Source organism: Opisthocomus hoazin, chromosome 18, assembly GCF_030867145.1.
Source record: "Opisthocomus hoazin isolate bOpiHoa1 chromosome 18, bOpiHoa1.hap1, whole genome shotgun sequence".
NCBI lineage: Eukaryota > Metazoa > Chordata > Aves > Opisthocomiformes > Opisthocomidae > Opisthocomus > Opisthocomus hoazin.
The window spans coordinates 11,812,282-11,829,088 of NC_134431.1; the positions used below are offsets into that span (position 1 = coordinate 11,812,282).

At 41.8% G+C, this 16,807-nt stretch overlaps 1 protein-coding gene across 3 annotated transcripts in view; it reads left to right on the forward strand.

The window, feature by feature from the left end:
- The first annotated feature begins 1,010 nt into the window (after positions 1 to 1,010).
- TSHZ2 (teashirt zinc finger homeobox 2) overlaps positions 1,011 to 16,807 on the forward strand; it is a 223,036-nt gene continuing 207,239 nt past the window's right edge. For all 3 annotated transcript variants that reach the window (XR_012765788.1, XM_009933831.2, XM_075438578.1), the window contains exon 1: positions 1,011 to 1,123. Coding sequence is in view for 2 of the 3 variants with exons in the window: in XM_009933831.2 (XP_009932133.1) it covers positions 1,084 to 1,123 (40 nt within the window). In the remaining variant the exon portion in view is untranslated. The remainder of the gene's footprint in view (positions 1,124 to 16,807) is intronic.

Below are 16,807 nucleotides of genomic sequence, written 5' to 3' on the forward strand. Positions count from 1 at the left end.
CCGCGCGCCCCTCAGCCGGCGGGAGCGGCCCGCCGGGGCGACCGCCCGAAATCCCCGTTATCCCAGTGGAAACCTGCCCGCCTCGAGGGGAGCCGGGCGAGGGGAGCCGGGCGAGGGACGACGCCGCCGCCCCGCCCGCACCCCCCCCCGGTGCCGTGCGCTTCCCGCCGCGCCGTCCCCCAGGAGACAGCCCCCCTTCCAGGGGCCGCGTGGGGTGGTCCCGCGTGGGGGGGCGGGGGTGTCGCGCCGGCGGGTGGGGCCGCGCGCGCCCTGTCCCTTTAACGAGCCGCCGCGCCGCCCGTGCGCGCGGAGCGCGTTTCGCCCTGTCAGCGGGCCGCGGAGGAGGGGTTTGTTAACGTGCGGCCGGCTCGGCGGATCGATGTTCGCTGGCATCGCCTCGCCCTGCCTGCGCGCGTGTGTGTGCGCGCGTGTGCCTGCGCGTGTGTGTGCGGGTGTGTGTGTGCGCGTGCCGTGCGCGCGTGTGAAGCGCAGCCTTCCTCCCGCCCAGAGCCGCCCCGTCCTCTCCCGCACCGCTCCCCGCCGGGCAGCGCGGGACCGGCGGCGCTCCGCCGCGCACGGACACCCGCACGGACGCCCGCACACACACGGCGACACCGCGCAGCCCCGGGCGCCGCTCCGCCATACAGCTCTGCGAGGAGGAGGAGGAGAGGAGAGGGGAGGGAAGGGAGGAAGCAGCCAGCCCCACAGCCTGTCCAGAGCTGCCTTTTTAATATCTACATATCTATTTTGTTATTTATTTGTTGCCGTCCTCTGGCGCTGTGGGCGCCCTTCATTCGCTCCTGAGCTCGGATGTTTGAATCAAAGCAAAGCAAGTGTTGCAACAGTTAAAAAAAAAAAAAGCCAACCAAAAAAAAAAAAAAGAAAAGCGAGAGAGAAAGAAAGAAACCTAAATCTCTCAAATAAAATAAACCCCGGGCAGGTTCCCCTCAGCGCAGGGGAGCGGAGGGGGGCAGGGGAGGCGTAAGGGGGTGCCGGGCAGGCAGCGCAGGGGCAGAGGCAGAGGAAGGCGGCTCAGGAGCTCTCGGATCTGGGGACAGGAGTGAGGTTGGAGAAAGTAGAGCGATGCCAAGGAGGAAACAGCAAGCACCCAAACGGGCTGCAGGTAAGGAGAAGCCATCCACGGACACAGCCTCTGTCTCTCCACTCCTTCCAATCCTACCCCCCATCTTTATTATTATTTAGGGTCACCCTTGCTTTTTCCGGGCTGGATCTTTATTTATTTATCCCCCTCCCCCCTCCCCTCCCTCCCTTTCCCTCCGTAACTCCCGGAGCCGGGCTCGCCCCTCGCTGCCGGGCGCGGGGCTCTGAGACGGGCTGGCCCCGCCGCGCCCGCGCCCACCCTGCCCCGGCTAAACTTTTCCCCCCAACTTTCTCCCGCCCGGCTCCCCCGGCCCCTTTCCCTCACCGAACCGAAAGCAGCCTCACATTTGCTTCCCGCTTTAATCGCTCTGGTTCCCGCCCCCCCTTCTTTCTTTCTTTCTTTCTTTCTTTCTTTCTTTCTTTCTTTCTTTCTTTCTTTCTTTCTTTCTTTCTTTCTTTCTTTCTTTCTTTCTTTCTTTTTTATTTCCCCCCCCCTTCCGGGTGTTTTGTTGTTTTTTCCCCCGTGCTTTTTGTTTTTAAAACGTGCGTTTCGCGAAGTGGGTCGGTGCGTTTAAATCTTTTATTTCGCCGTGTATCTGGTGGCAGCGCTGGCCGGGTGTCTGTGTGTGTGTGTGCGCCTGGATAGCACAGGGACTGTCTCTGCTGCTGAACCCGGTGGGAAGTTCAGCCTTTGATCATCAGCGGTGAAAATTGCAACAGGAAATAAAATGAAGCGTTCTGACTGTTAGAAGACAATCCGCATTTTCAGATCAAATCCTTCTTTTGTCTTGTAGCCGAGTTTATATATATGCACATGCCAAGTGGTTTTACAATTTTATTTTTTTTTATAAAAAAAGAAGAAAATAGTTTGCAACTTTGGAAGTGTTTTGTTTTGCCTTTTGTAGGGTGTTCTTTTTCTTTTGGGGGCCAAGAAAAAGAAACAGATGAGTGGGCCTGTGTAGTAAATCTTTTCAAAGAGTTTTCTTTCAGGCTGCTTAATTGCTTTTTATTTTTTTTTAATCGTGTGGTGGGGTTTTGTTTCTGGGAAGCGCAATATGGAAGTTCATTTTTCTTCTGCCAGACCCACCCACTGAAAAATCAGCTTTCCAGTTGATTGCCAGCTTTGATTTGACATTTGATTGATCACCTGTCATCTTGCTGCCTTTGATCTATTCATTCTTGATATATATCAATAAATCACTCACCATGGTAACCCAAGTGCCAATGACGTAAGGCTTGCCCTCTAGATTCTCTTAGCCAGACATGCACAATTATTATCTTGTTTGGCTTTTAATGTAGGCGGGTTTTTCCCCTTCTTTTTTTCTTTGTGTCCTTTGTCAGATTAGTTCTCTAAAGAAAACTAATATTTTATGGTTTTAGTTTTAAAATGGTTTACTAATTTTTCCTCCCCCTTCTGGATATTTTCTAGGTGTAGCACATTGTATGTGGGACAATATGTATGGGCAAGTTCAGTGGCATACTTGAATAAACTTTGAAAAGTAGTGCTTGGGATTCATTCAAAGGTAAATGTTATTTCAAAGAGACTGGGGCATGCATAACTTTTATAAACTTACATATTTTGTCATATTTGTAGAGAAGTAGGACAATGGGATGCAGGCAGAGTCTTTTGGGATGTGACCAATGAATGTACCTAGGCAGGTTGCTAGTACGATTCCTGGCAAGTCAGGATCCCCTTTAACCATAAATAATAGTTAAGCTAGAAATGCATGTATGTGTGTATTCAGAAGAACTCTCTGATGAGTTGCTATTATTGTTTTATTCACAAAGAGGTTATATCTGAATAAGGCATTAACATTTTCAACTTGCAGGATAAATAGCTATTTTTTCATGGATGCTGATCATCACAGTGACAGTGCTAGAATTGCTCTTTTTTCTCTCTGTCAGAAGTAAGAGGCTTCATTTTATTTTGTTTTCAAAGCAGAATTTTCACTTGGAGTGTGTGTACTATCTTTTTTGTAGAAGGGGCACCCCAGTTCTTTTTTAGAAACATGGGCTACAGAGTAAGTAAATTTTTTTGCGAGCACAGCCCATGCTGTTGTTTCCCGGGATTTCCCTGCTGAGAATACAGTAAGATATGTTTTTATCCAGAATGCTACAGTATTTTTGAGACTCTTAATGATGAGAGTGAAATTTGAGTGACCGCAATTACATCTCTCCTTCCTTATTATCATTATAAAATGTGCCTTGCTCTTCGGTGGTGCATTTCTTTGATTATATTTGTCCTCAGATCAGTGTTGTTTCAGGTGAGCAAAATACTGCAAATGCAGTTCAGTTTCATCCAGCATAACTGGTATGAAGTAGGTTTATACATTTGCCATAGTTCTCCTGCTTTGAAGTTGTATTTGTGTGTTTGGGGGGAGCAGAGGGGGTTTCAAAGAGCAGACGTTCCTGTTGTGTGTAGTTCTTAAAACTGACTTTCATTTTCAGGGATAGTACTGAGGTTCGGTTTTGTATGGTGATAAATACCTCAAAGTGACAGGAGACAGACTGTGCAATAAGAAATGAATCTCTCATCAAGGCTGATGGCAAAGCTCCTTATTCCTTTTTTTTTTTTTTTTAAGGAGTTAATACGTTATATATTACTTAATTTTCACTTTTATTTGTTCTTAGTTCTGCAAGTTCAAAGGTATCAGTTGCACTGCATTTTGTCTTGATGGCAGCAGAGATATTGAAGAGAAGTTTGCAACTTTTAGCTTCTTTAGATAGTTCACATCCAACGGAAGAAAAATGATAAGCCTTATGATTCTGGACATGCCTGCTTTTGTCATTTCTTAAAATTAAATACTATGCACAACTGTAAATAATTACTACCATGCACCGACTTTGAAAGCAGGTTTCTAGTTTGATTAATGAATAATGTAAAGGTTAGAGAGAACCAGCGAGTGAATCAGAAGTGAAGTCCTGCTGCTAGATGAAAATCTATCTAGAGAAATATACATGGCAATTTTGTCCTTTTCTATTATTAATTTTAAGCCTTGTATTCCTAAGAAATATATTACAGACCATTGTAATGAAACAAGGTAGTGTAACTGAATACATGGGACACTATTTATGCTTGATGACGGGGATTTTTGATCTGAAATTACACTTTTAAGGACACTTTATTTCACATCAACACCGAAACTACGTCAAATGCATTTTGATCTTCCCAGGGCTGAATCTTTCCTGAATCGTCATTCCTTTTTGAGATCGTCATTTCCATTTCGATAATTCTTGAACGAGTTACAGCTCTTTGTATCAGTGCTTGCTTTAGTATCATACTTCTGTTTACAATAAACAGCCCATTTGTGTTGTAGCTTTCACCCAAATGAATCACAAAGGGCTTTACAAACATGGGCCTAATCCGTCTCTTGCTCAGGTGCAAATCAAGAATAGCTTTACTAGCAGCATCAGTGCAGTTGCAATGAGTAGTGTCTGCTCCTGCGAGTAAGAAGAGACTCAGGCCCTGAAAGTACTTCGTCCTTCAATGAAATGCAGCCACCTCTGGGGTAGAAGTCTTGTAACGATTCCGTAACAAATGGTAATATATTAACAGAAGGGTGGAAAAAGGGTGGGAGCAGAGCAGAATTGCTATTCAGATTTTATTCCTAGGGGTATGAAATAGCTTTCAAACACAATTTCACTGGATTAAACCCTCCTTTCCCCTGCAGCTTGTTTAAATGTGCATATTTTATTTTGTGATCATGAATTGCTAGTTTGCTTTTTTAAAGCCTGTGAAGAGGAATCTGAACTTAACGCCTTTTCCAGCTGCAATTTTGTATTTCTTCTTTTCTTTCTCTCCAAGCTCCAATAGCCTATCTAAGCACCAAAGCTCTGGAAAAGTACAGCAGAAACAGATATCAGTTGCATTTATTTTGTTTGTTGGAGCTGTAGAATAACACAGTTTTGTTTTTAGAAGAGTCTTCATACAGCAGCAAACGGAAGATGGTTAGCAGTCAGTACTTTAAAGCTGCAGTTTGCACCTTAGTAGTAAAAGGTTATTTAAAACAGAAACATATTTAGAAAGTGAAATTCTGCTTCTGCGGAGAGCAGAGTAAATGACCAGCTAGGTCTGATATGTATATTTCTGTGATGAAAGGAAGTGATATATACATGAATTAATAACCCAGAGCGTTGTGGCTTTTTGAGTGTTATTTGTAGCCTTTATTACAGGGGCAATAGAAGCAGGTTCCAAGCAAGCAGTACTGAATGAAACTGTAGAAATGGCAGCACTGCTTTGTTTAAACACCCTCCAGAAAAGCAAGTGCACATCAAACCCACCTAAATAGCTCATGCCTCAGAACCTTTCAGCTACTGTGCACATCACGATGCTGACAGATGACCAGAAAACCAAGGTCTTCATAAACAAGAGGAGCCTTTAAATCCTGGGTAATTAAATATATTCAAAAATAGGTACTTTTGCAACTAAAGAGGCAGCAAAATTAGTTGCCATCTGTGTTAAATTCTGGAGTCGGCTACTAAGCCCAAAGCTGCTATGTAATTTTTTCCTATATCAAAACTCAGACTGGAATGGGACAATTTGAAATCATGTTCATTTTAGTTACTGTTTCCTTATCTCAATTTTACTCTCACATATCAAAGCACAGCGTATTATCACTAGGTAAAGAGTGGGACTCACCAAGAGTTCAGCCCCTGTGACTGTGAAATAAAAGATGTTTCCATCAGTAAATGACACAATTTTATAGCACTTTTAAAAACATGTTCGTTGTCAGAAATTCTTTTGCAAAAATGCTCTCCCTCTTCTGTGCTTTCTAATCGAAAAGCCTATTTTCTTCAAAATGGCAGGATTTCGGTGTTTCCTCCTGGAGCTTTCTCCTCCTGATTTTTGCTCTCATTAGTAGCACCCACCTCAAGTGACTGTTTCCCCTAGAAGAGGTCCCTGGAGTTCCTCCGTTGCACAGGGCCAGGGTGAGCCTTTTTCCCATCATTTTGCTTTCCATCCCGATGAGGACATCACTCCCAGAGAGCTACTCCAGACTCACAGAAAAAAAAAAAAAAAAAGCTGTCAGTTGCTGTGGCTGCAATTCCCAACTTAGCAGCAGCAGAGGGAATGGAACTGTACTCTATCAATTACAGTTGGAACCAGAGGCTAAACACTTATTGTGTTAAGCTATTGTGCAGATCTTAAGAGCTCAAATGTAAAAAAAATATCATGTCAGCTAGTGGCGGGGAGAGTAAGGCCTGGTTCTTCTACTGGATGACGTATTATTAGCAAATGCAAAGTAAAATGATTCAAATTCTATTTAATGCCTCTCGGGTTGAGACATGTGTGTACCATATTATGCCTTAAAGAAGGGGGATCCTACTGACTTTACTGCTAAAATAAGCCTTTGTTTCTCCCTATTCTCTGCAAAATGAAAATATTTGTGAAGTTTTACCTCTAAAGCGTGCTCATGCAAGCAGAGAGACATTTTCATCTGTCTCCGAATCTGATACAGGAGTCGACTGGAAACACATTACACTCTCAGCTGAATTCTTACATTTCATTCATGCAAGAGCAGTGATTTTTCATTACCTTTTTAATTACAATAATTTGCATGGGAGTGGGTCCAGTTCTGCAGCTCTTACTCAGCACTTTGCTTCAATGGGTAACTGGCCCATATAAAGACTGTCTATGTGAGACTGGGCTGTTTAGCTACAAAATTAAATGTACGTGTTTCTTTAGGAATGTTTTGCCTCTGAAGAGGGACCAGATTCTACCATGAAGCTTTAATCTGGGGAGAGTTCTGCTTGTGACTTGTGTTACTAAGGGTTGCATGCTATTCTTTTCTAAAGTCTGTGTGACTGAGACATTTTTCTTGTTCGGCTAACTTCACTTCTCAAACACGTTTCCATTCTCTGTGTTAATTATCAAACACTGTTTCTTGGTACCAGCAGATGATAGGGTCTTTTAAAGAGTCCTTTTTTAACGTGCAGTGTTAACGTTGTACACACGAGCAGCAGCTCTCAAGTGAATTCATGAAGACGGTTTTGCAGATTGGAAGCCTGAAAGTTCCTTGTAGTTTTAGGGACTAAAATCAGTTCTTTCTCATTAAGGTGACCTCTCACTTGAGGCTGTTGGATCTTGGCACCAAGTCATTTTTACCACGTTATAATAACGGCTTCTGCAACTCAGAAATACCTTGACAGTGAACCATGTATTTTTTAAGGTTTCAAGGAAAAACGCATCATAGAAGCACGCTATTTCCCATTAGATTTACACATCCCTCTTTAACTGTTGCTGGCTTTTCATCCGTTGCCTTGTGAGGTTTTTCAGGCAAAAAGAAGTGGAAAAACTGGTCTTATGATCTAAGTGTTGCATTAAGTGTTTCGGTTAGAAAAATGAAGAGAATCTTTGTTTCCCTAAAAGAAATGTTTTCCCTCTTTGCCCTAGGAAAAAGAAAGTCACAACAATAGCTTCAAAATGACAGGATTTCATTGTGAAAAATACATAGTTTATAATGTGCAGCGCCTGATAGTCCCGAGTATTGGTAAAATTCCACAGTTAAATAGGACAAACAGTCCTAAATGTATTGGAAACAGATCCTCTTCAGGTATGCACACATACATACCTGCGAAAAGGAGATACAAGCGTCTCTGCCTGGGAGAGGGATGCACCATTCTTATTGACAGAAACTGCAAAGCTCAGTTGTTTAGAGCAGTTTTTGATTATTTCACCAATATTTGCCCAAACATTAAAACTCCTGTGATGTTAGGAGTTGTGTCCACTGAAAGTCCTTTGTTAGTGTTTATTTTCTTTAACCCCCCAGCTGCTGGAGGCTGGTGATTATACAAGTGCCCAATATGCGTTTTAAAAGGAAATTTTATTTTGAACTACTTGCTATGGAGAACTAAGGAGCCTGAAAACATGCAGCCTAAAAGTTCTTATGCCAGAAGAAAAATGCCATGATTCTCAAAGTGATTGTTTTTAACATCTCATAATTTTCAGCTAGTCTCATCATTTTTGAGGTTGTACGTTGTGATTTTTGAATAAACAAGGTTGGCAATATTGCTTTTGCTGATTCTCATGATGAACTGGTGTATGTGTCTGCATATGTAATTATATACGTACACACACATAATACCAGTAAACAAAATACGTAACATAATGATGGAGTGGAGTTACATGAATAGTAGCTCTGAATTTGTATTGCTATAAACAAAGCAGTTTTGAGAGATCAGACGATCGGTTCTTGAGGAGTGGCTTTCAATTGAAGTTTTGTGGAGATTGTTTTTAGTGGCAATTAAATCTAGAAAGTTAATAGCCAGTAACTGTTCTTTAAAGTCTAAAGATCTGCAAGACCGACAAGGAATGCAGAGCCTGCCTTTTTTCAGATATAATCAGGCTCAACTTTATTGAAAAAAAATTTACAACTAGCAACATTAATGCTGTATTTTTATTGTATTAATGCAAATGAGATGCTGACTTCTTTCTTTCATCTCCATGGCTTGTATCTATTATAGCTGTATCTTATTCCTTTCTGTGTCTTTTCTCCCTGTGTTCTGTAAACTGCAATCGTCTAATGATACTGAAGCTCATTAAAGTTACTCACGATGCTAAAGAGACTATGGGAAGCGTTCTTAGCTCTAGAAGGCTATAGAAAAACAAAACTAGTGAGTATATGGGGAAAACTAATCCAGATGAACCCTTCCATTCCCATTTTGGGAAACCTTTAAAACTGATAGGTCAAACCAAACAGGAATAAAAAAACTTGCAAGAAAGACTGTGCACTGGAAAGAACAGGTCGTTTTTAATATACATCCCTACCTGACAAAGATAAAGAGCAATAAAGTTTTAAGGAGCTTTCTGGCTCTTCCTGCATCTCTCTCAAAAGACTCATTTAATTGAAAAGCCTGTTGTGCTTGTTTTTATGCATGTAAAAGAGAAAAGGGGCAATTTTGCACGAGGCCTAATATTCCAACACAATATAATCAGAACTCTTTCTGGTTGCTTTTTAAGTCTCTGTGTTCATATAAAATTAAGACCCACTTATCTTAAATTGTAGTAAATCTCATTCAATATTGCTTTCATAACTTAAAAAATGCTGTTACATATTCCCAGAGAAACTTTGCTGAAGTGATATTTGGTCTGTTTATGTGGAATCAGGGCAGAATTTCTATTGAAAAAGGAGCAGCAAACAGTTCTTGTTTTTAATGAAAATAATTAAATTCTCTGACATGCCTTGATAGCAGAGATTTTTTTCTAGTGAAACTCTGCTTAGAGGAGATTGTAATGAAAATCCAGACATTGGTGCAGTTTGGTATGTGCAGACAGCGAGCCTATTTCTGTCACTTACCCTCTGCTTGGACAGAAGCAATTTTTTTGGTAGAAAGATTTTACTCTGAATTTTCCATATATAAATAATTTTGTGTGAATTACGCTGGGAATCACCACCGCGATTCATAAGGCCTGCAATTTTCTTTGTACCCATAGGAAGAACTCATTTACTTCCCGCAGCGTGAGAGGACTTCACAGAAAAGAGCTGGATCTTTTCATGATGTACAGTTTTGTATCGGAGAAGCATAACCTTATGCTAGCTGGTATATTGGTCTACCAAAATTTTTTTTATGTATATTTCAGCCATGTTATAACATTTAGAAGCACAGTACAAGTAGCATTAAATTGACATGTGAAAGGAGAAAGAAGCTAAGTAGTTGTATGGATCATCTGTAGCATTAAATGCTAAAAAAATTAAAAGCTTTCTAGTGCTTTTGATTAGCTGCACGGTTCGTGCTCATATAAGTGTGCTTTGTTAGGAAGTGGAGTAATATTTTTTTACACTTGGCACCTTTCTTCCAAGGATTTCTTACTAATGCTATGTACTCCTCAGAATAACCCCAGTGAAGTAGAATATTTTTTCCCCATTTTACAGAAAGGCAAATTGAAGCCAGGAGGTATTAGCTGATTTGCTCAAGGTCAAACAGCACTTGCTCCTAATTCCCTGCTCCAGGTGCTAGATCACATTTCTTATCGTCAGCGTGCTTACAGGAGGAAAAGTGGGCTGGAGGCATCCACACGCCTGCTGCTGGGGTGAGAGGAGGAGCAGCCCAGGGGGGTACAGGGAGATCAGCCCTGGAGGGGAGCTGGAAAGGCAGCTTCATCCCATCCGTCCAGCTCCCTGTGACAGAGGAGACAGCACTTTGCTCATGTCCAGGAGCTTCCAAAAGTGGGAGGACTCAGTTAGCAAAAGCAGAGCTCTATTAACAAGGAAAGGAGCTTTACTGTGCAACAGTTTATATAATTTAAGTCTTGTACCTTCCCTAAATTATCCTCAGATGCATTTTTGGTTGGTGATAAGTTTCAGGACCAGAGAATTTGGTTATGGTTAGTTTTCCTCCCATATACTGTTCTACATTTCTTTGTCAGACCTGGGATCTAGCTTTGAGCTTCTGAGAGTATGTAATGCATTGCCCTGAGAAATATGAAAAACCTGGTCTAATTGCAGCTAAACAGGACATACACATTTTTCCTTCACCCAGCCAGCCAGAGGTGGTTGGTAATCTCTGGTAATAGACTTTGAGGCTCTGATTTTTGTAAATCAGCTTCTAATGTTAAGTGTCTAAATCCTTACATGGGCATCTAAAGAGACCTGAATTTTCAAAAGCTTTTAGCACCAGGCAGTTCCCATGGCTCTTCCTTAGTTCCCTCCTTGTGTAAACTGGGATTGTTAAGCCTTGATCAAGGGCAGTGTTGTTTTTCTGAAGTGGAGATGTATATATTGCCTATAGAAGAAATATGATGCAAGTAATAACCTATGGATTCATTAAGGATTGTTTATGTTTATTTTCACACCATATTATATTTCATGAATGGTCATTTCAGCCATTATATTGACAGGAACTCAGAATAAATCTTAGGTAATATAGGGCTAATCTGCCATACCTGGAAGACCACCTGCTACCCTATCGGACAGAGGCCAGATCCTTTGGTGCTGAATCTCCAGGTAGGGTTTTCTTCTCTGGAGCCGGGGTCTTGGGAAGTTCTCCAATGGCTCCTTTTCGTGTGGAAATTAATGCTTGCCTCCATTTCTGAATAGTAGGTTATTAGAGTTCGTATGCAAAGTCCCAGGATGGGAATTTGTCTCTCTTTGATAATTGATATAATAATATATAGTTTTAGTGGTCCAAAGTCCTTAAGCTTGAGCCTTGTGTACGTAATTTATTTCTTACTGTTATTAACTGTAATTTAGTTGTTGGCGCCTTTCATTGCCTTAGATTGAAGGGAGTGTCTCTATCCCATTGCTCCTCCATAAACAATGCCCTTTTAGGGTTCCTTATCCTGTATCCTTGCCCAGACATTTCCTAGCCTGTCAAATACTGTCATTTTATTCCTTACAGATCATTCACAGTATGTCTCCTGTTGCACACACAAATAAGAACAAATGCAATCAGGATGCATCATCGTTTAGCATAACAAATAAAAGCCGATCTGTGCAGATTTCCCTTAAAGCATCTCTTAATATGTATTGTTAAAATGTCTGAAGATGTCTTTTACTCATAAGCGTTTAATTATTTGTGACAATTAAACTAATATTCAGAGCAGGAAAAAAATGAGGGTATTAAATATTTTCTCTTGTCAAAAGCTAACAAAACGTCACCTGACAGTAAACTCCTTCAATTTTGTATTTCAAGTATACCTTATAACTGAAGAAGCACTTGAACAAAATTACGGGACCCCATTTCACAACACTGGATTTTGTATTGAATTTGAGGAAATTGTATTTTTAAAGCTAGACCAAAATTTAAGGGTGCATCATTAAAGCATAATGAGCAGCTGAATACTTGATGATTAAAAAGTAGCTTCTATCAATTTTTAAGTCTGTGCTGAAATTTACAGCTGGGGTCCTTCTGACTGAATCAGGGACTCAGACCAGAGTTTTGTATCCTTGGACAGTTATTGTTTTACTTGTACCTGAGAAAAAAAAGCTCAAATAACATGAAGCATGTCATCAACCTTTTCTGCATTCAGAATTCTATGTCTGTTTTGTTGGTTTTTGTCTGATGATCCCTCTAGCCGGATGGATTGTTTGAACTGGAGAGGCAACATGCTTTGGATGGGGCAGAACAAACAGCCAACATTGCTGCCCAGGGCTCAGCACCTTCACCTGCCTGGCAGCCTTTTAATGTGGTAAAAGCTCAGCTATGGGATAACGAAAAGGAGGGAAAAACCAGGGAAGATCTTGAAAAGAACAGAAAACCAGTGAAGGCCTTGAGAGCGATGTTGTATGGAGGCTGGAGCACTGCATAGCCCTAGGCACGGCAACAATAACATCTATATTATGGGCATAACAGTTCTTATAGTCCAGATTGTTTGGGATTTTCTGTTGAGAGGTTTGATTTCCACTGGTTCTAATATTTCCAGTTTTGAGCTGCTCAGAGCAACCATTTCCGTTATCAAAATCTGTGTTTCCTTTCTTAAAATGTTCTTCCTGTAATTTAGGGTAGGATGTTATTTGGCAAAAAATTAGAAGACGTACATCAGGGTTTGTTTCAAAGCTGTGGGACCGCTGTGCTTTCTGGCAGTGACGTGAACATTTTTTCAGAGAGATCTTCTGCTTTCCCTGAGAAAATCCACCCAAATTTATCTGACTTATAAAGTCTAAAAGTTGCTGTTGCCAAAGAATTTTTAGAAGGTGACACAGCATTCTCTGACGTGCCATCTCCACCATGCATGCTCTGTTCTCGGCTTCTCTTTTTCAATTACATTCCCTTAAAATACGTTTTAGCTGGGGATAAGTAGGACAATTGCTTTCCGTGCTGCAGGGGCAGTGATGGGTCTGAGCAGTCAAAGGAGAATGGGGAAATGGCCTGTGTTGTGCATTGAGCTGGAGCCCAGGCCCTGAGATGCAAAGCAGGGAAATTTAGGAAGCAGAACATGGGCAAGAAGGGGTAAGGACAGGGGCAGAGAGCATGAAATTACCAAAGGTCTGTAGAAAACAGTGGTAAAAATGTATATAAATGTACACTTGACTCTGTTCCCCGGTCAATGTCGAGTGTGATGTTCAGCATTAGCTCTTGCAGTGAATGCATCCAACAGTTTCTGTCTAGATTAAGACCTGGGTGGAAGGAAGTGTGGTTCCACGTGTGTGGTTCCTAGCTTTTCTCAGCTTGCTTTTTCAAAAGCCTGGCTGGGCCCTGGCTTCATCGCCGGCAGGGCGTGGATGTGTGCAGGAAATTAATCTGCCTCAGCTGGGAAGAAAGGAGCCATCGGTGGGCTCGTGTGGGAGCTGAACCCGAGGAGCCGCCAGGCTGCAGCGGGTCCCAGCCTGGCACCGCTGAGGTGGGCACTCAGCCCCAGGGGACCTTCTGCTCTGGGGAAAAAAGTAGAAAAATTTGCTTAAAATTTACCAGAGCAGTGCCGCCCAGTCTGTTAAAGGGTGTTGACAACGTCCCGTCTGCGAGGCATGGCACAGGTAACTCGGGAGCAGTGGTGCAGCCGGTGCGAAGCGCTGTGGAAAGGAGGGAAGTCCCAATTCCCCACCCAGAGTCTGAGGGCACGCGGGCAGCAAGGCTCAGGGCCGCACCTTGGCTGGCGAGAATTAAACAGATGTGTTGGAAGCGTTCAGGCAGCACACCAAAAGGTGCGTGGAAGCCATATAGAATGTATAATTACAATATATATTGGGCAGTTGCGAGGTGTCAGTGTGTTGAGCGGCGGGAGCTGCCTGGCCAGCAGGCTGGGGTGCCGCAGGTAGGCCAGAGCAGAGCGTGGAAATTACTGACAGTTAAGAAGCTGTTGTACAAAAGCAAGCAGCTCGGAGAAAATGCAAAGAATAATGCCAGGAGTTTCAACCACAGATAGCTGTTTAGATAAAAAGGGCCTGTTACTCTGAGATCTCTGCTTGTGCTGCAACATGCAAATTGCAGAGGGCTGATCCCTGTGTCGCTGTGTGAGTAACGGCCATTGACTTCAGCAGGCGCTGGGCCCTTGCGACTTTGGTTTTACTTGGGGCAGGGGGTTTTATTTTGTTTCATTTACTGCCCCATGGCAGATTTTTCCTAGAAATTGAATCTTTCTATCTGGAAGTCAGTGACAAAACTGGAACAAGGATCAGCGAGTGCAGAGCAGGTTGCCTTCAGGACATTGTGCAGTTTTGTGTCACCTCCTGAATTTGCACATTAAATAACTAAAATCCTGAAAATGTTAATCTAGAAAACAGTCACCTTGCACTACTCTTTTGCTGTTTCTGTGAACTTATTAGAGATTTTATGAACTTGTGATTTGGGTGAAACACAGGTAAATCATTTGGACAAATATTTGCAGGGGGATGGAGGGACGTTATGATGCCATCAGCATCTGGGTTTCCACTTGTTTGGATTAGGGACATTTTACCTTAATCATTCCCAGACATCTTTGCTAAAATCCCTTCTTTCATTTTTTATCACCTATGAGGTATAGCCAGGCAGGTTTTCAATTTGTGTGTCTGTGTTAGGTTAAAGTGCTGAAATCTGTTGTTAGAGTGAGTATACGAACAGTCTCATTTTTGTATTTGTCATCTTTCATTATAATTGTTTGGAAACATTTTGATTCAGTTAAAATGCACTATTTTCAATATACAAAGTATGTACAAGGGGAACAAGGGAGTGATTATGAGTTTCTCCAATGAATAAAGCATCTCTTAGCCATCATCCTACAACTGGGAAAGTTCTAATACATGACATCTATATAATTTAACCTAATAATTTCTTTTTTTACAGTGATGTAATGGGGAGAGTGACCTGGACTTTGTAAAAGTTCCTCTACTTACTGCAGATTCCCAAGGGCAATGTAACATTCTAGACAGTGTTTTATATGCCCTGATTAAAATGTAACATATTTTTGCATTTCCTGTGCAGTGACCTGTTAGTGCTCATAGACAGAACACTTAAAGAACAGTTACAAGGAGACATTTCCAAATGTGCCTAATATGCGCAAGTTCTAATAACATTCTTATTTCATTTGAAATTGCAGCTACAGCAGGAACCATTCAGACGGCGCATTGATTTAACTTTTTAATCCACTGTTTTGCTACGTCAAGTAAAATAAATGTTTGGTTTTAGCCCCGTTTTTTTGCATCACTAAAACTCGTAACTACTTGCTTTAAGCTTGGGATTCTAAAGGGAGCTACATTATCTGAGATTTAAAACTTGCTTTTTGTAGCTGCTTTCTCACAACTCCCCTAAGAAAAAAAAAAATACAAAAGTACAACTTTAGCAAAAAGGGCTTTTATATCTCTATCAATTATAGAAACACCAGCTGCAGTAGATTACAAGTGTGTTTGGCGGATTGTGATGTTGTGTGGAGAAAACTGTCACAAGGAGCTGGATTCTGTTCTCCTCGACACCACCGGGATGTAGCACAGCTCCCCAGGCTGCAGCCGGCACTTCTGTCAAAGCTGGAGTGGGCAGGAGCAGGATCCGGCTCTGAGATTGCCAGATTACATACTGCCAAATCTAGCTCTGTACTTGCGCACACGTCCTGGCACTAGGAAGAAATATGGAGCTGTTGAATGTGAACACAAGTGCTAACTGTGTGTCGTGTATACATGTGTTTTTCTGTGAGCTGAAGCAAAAGCCATGCCAATACGTCTGTAACCTGGACCAGAAACCTCTGGGGAGAATCACATTGGTATTGTTCTTTATGTTTTATATCCAAGATGCTTGTTTACTTTTACTTTCTTGAAGAACAGTGGGGAGAAATGGAACCACAGAACAAGAACTGTTTGACCGGCACATAAAGGTAAAGTAGCTGGAAGTCATGAAGAAAAGAAGTACGATATCAAGACAGCAATGCAAGATGGGCAATTTAGCGTTTTTGGTGGTGTTGAACTCAGGAAAAAATAACGTATCCAAGTGTGTGCGGGTCATAGAAGTCCACTAATATCCTGGAGTAAACGGGTAGCAATGTAAGGACTTTCAGTTGGTTGCGTCTTGGTTACTGCTTCATTTATCTTACTGTGCTTTGGGTCGCTCTGGGAGGACTTGGTTGGGCCCTGGTTCATTTTAACAAAGAGAAACTGACATAGCGAAGTTCTGTGTATACTTTACAGTGAAAGTGCAATTTTCTATTTTCATTTAATCCCAGGAATGTTGGCATTTTCCAGGCTGTCAAACAAATGAGTGCACTGGAGGACAGTTAGATGTGTCTGTCTAGTTCATCTGTCTAATCTACCTCATTTCTAATGTGCCCATCACCATGGTGTCTAGGCGGAAAGTATCTGCCTGATTTTGCTTTTTGTCTTTGTCGGCTGTGGTAACTTAATTGAGTCCTAAGCGCTTTCAGATTCATCTGCAAAAATAATAACAAAAACATTATCAGAGTAATGATTCATTTTTGTACTCTTATTCAGGATTTCCCCTTTCTCTTCTGAGTGTATTTGGCTAGTTGGTTGTTGTTGCCTTATCTAGAAGAGGTTATATTTTAGAGGTATTGTATTAAATTGGACTTTTACCTGAGTCAGCAGTGACTCAAAACTTCATTTGGCTTCTGAAGTGAATTCACTCATGTCTTCTAACTTCCTTCTGCTTTTCTCTGCAGAAGCTGACTTCATTTACTAAGCCACTCAGTTTAGCAGCTGCATCTGTTCTGTGACCCTTTGCAGTATAAAACATAGGTAAAGGTAATAAAAAGTAATAGAAATTGTGGCTTCAAAAATTGTATCTTCATTTGGAGGCCCTGGTTTCTGTTAAATTTAATGACTTCTCTCTCTGCCAATGAGGTAAAAAT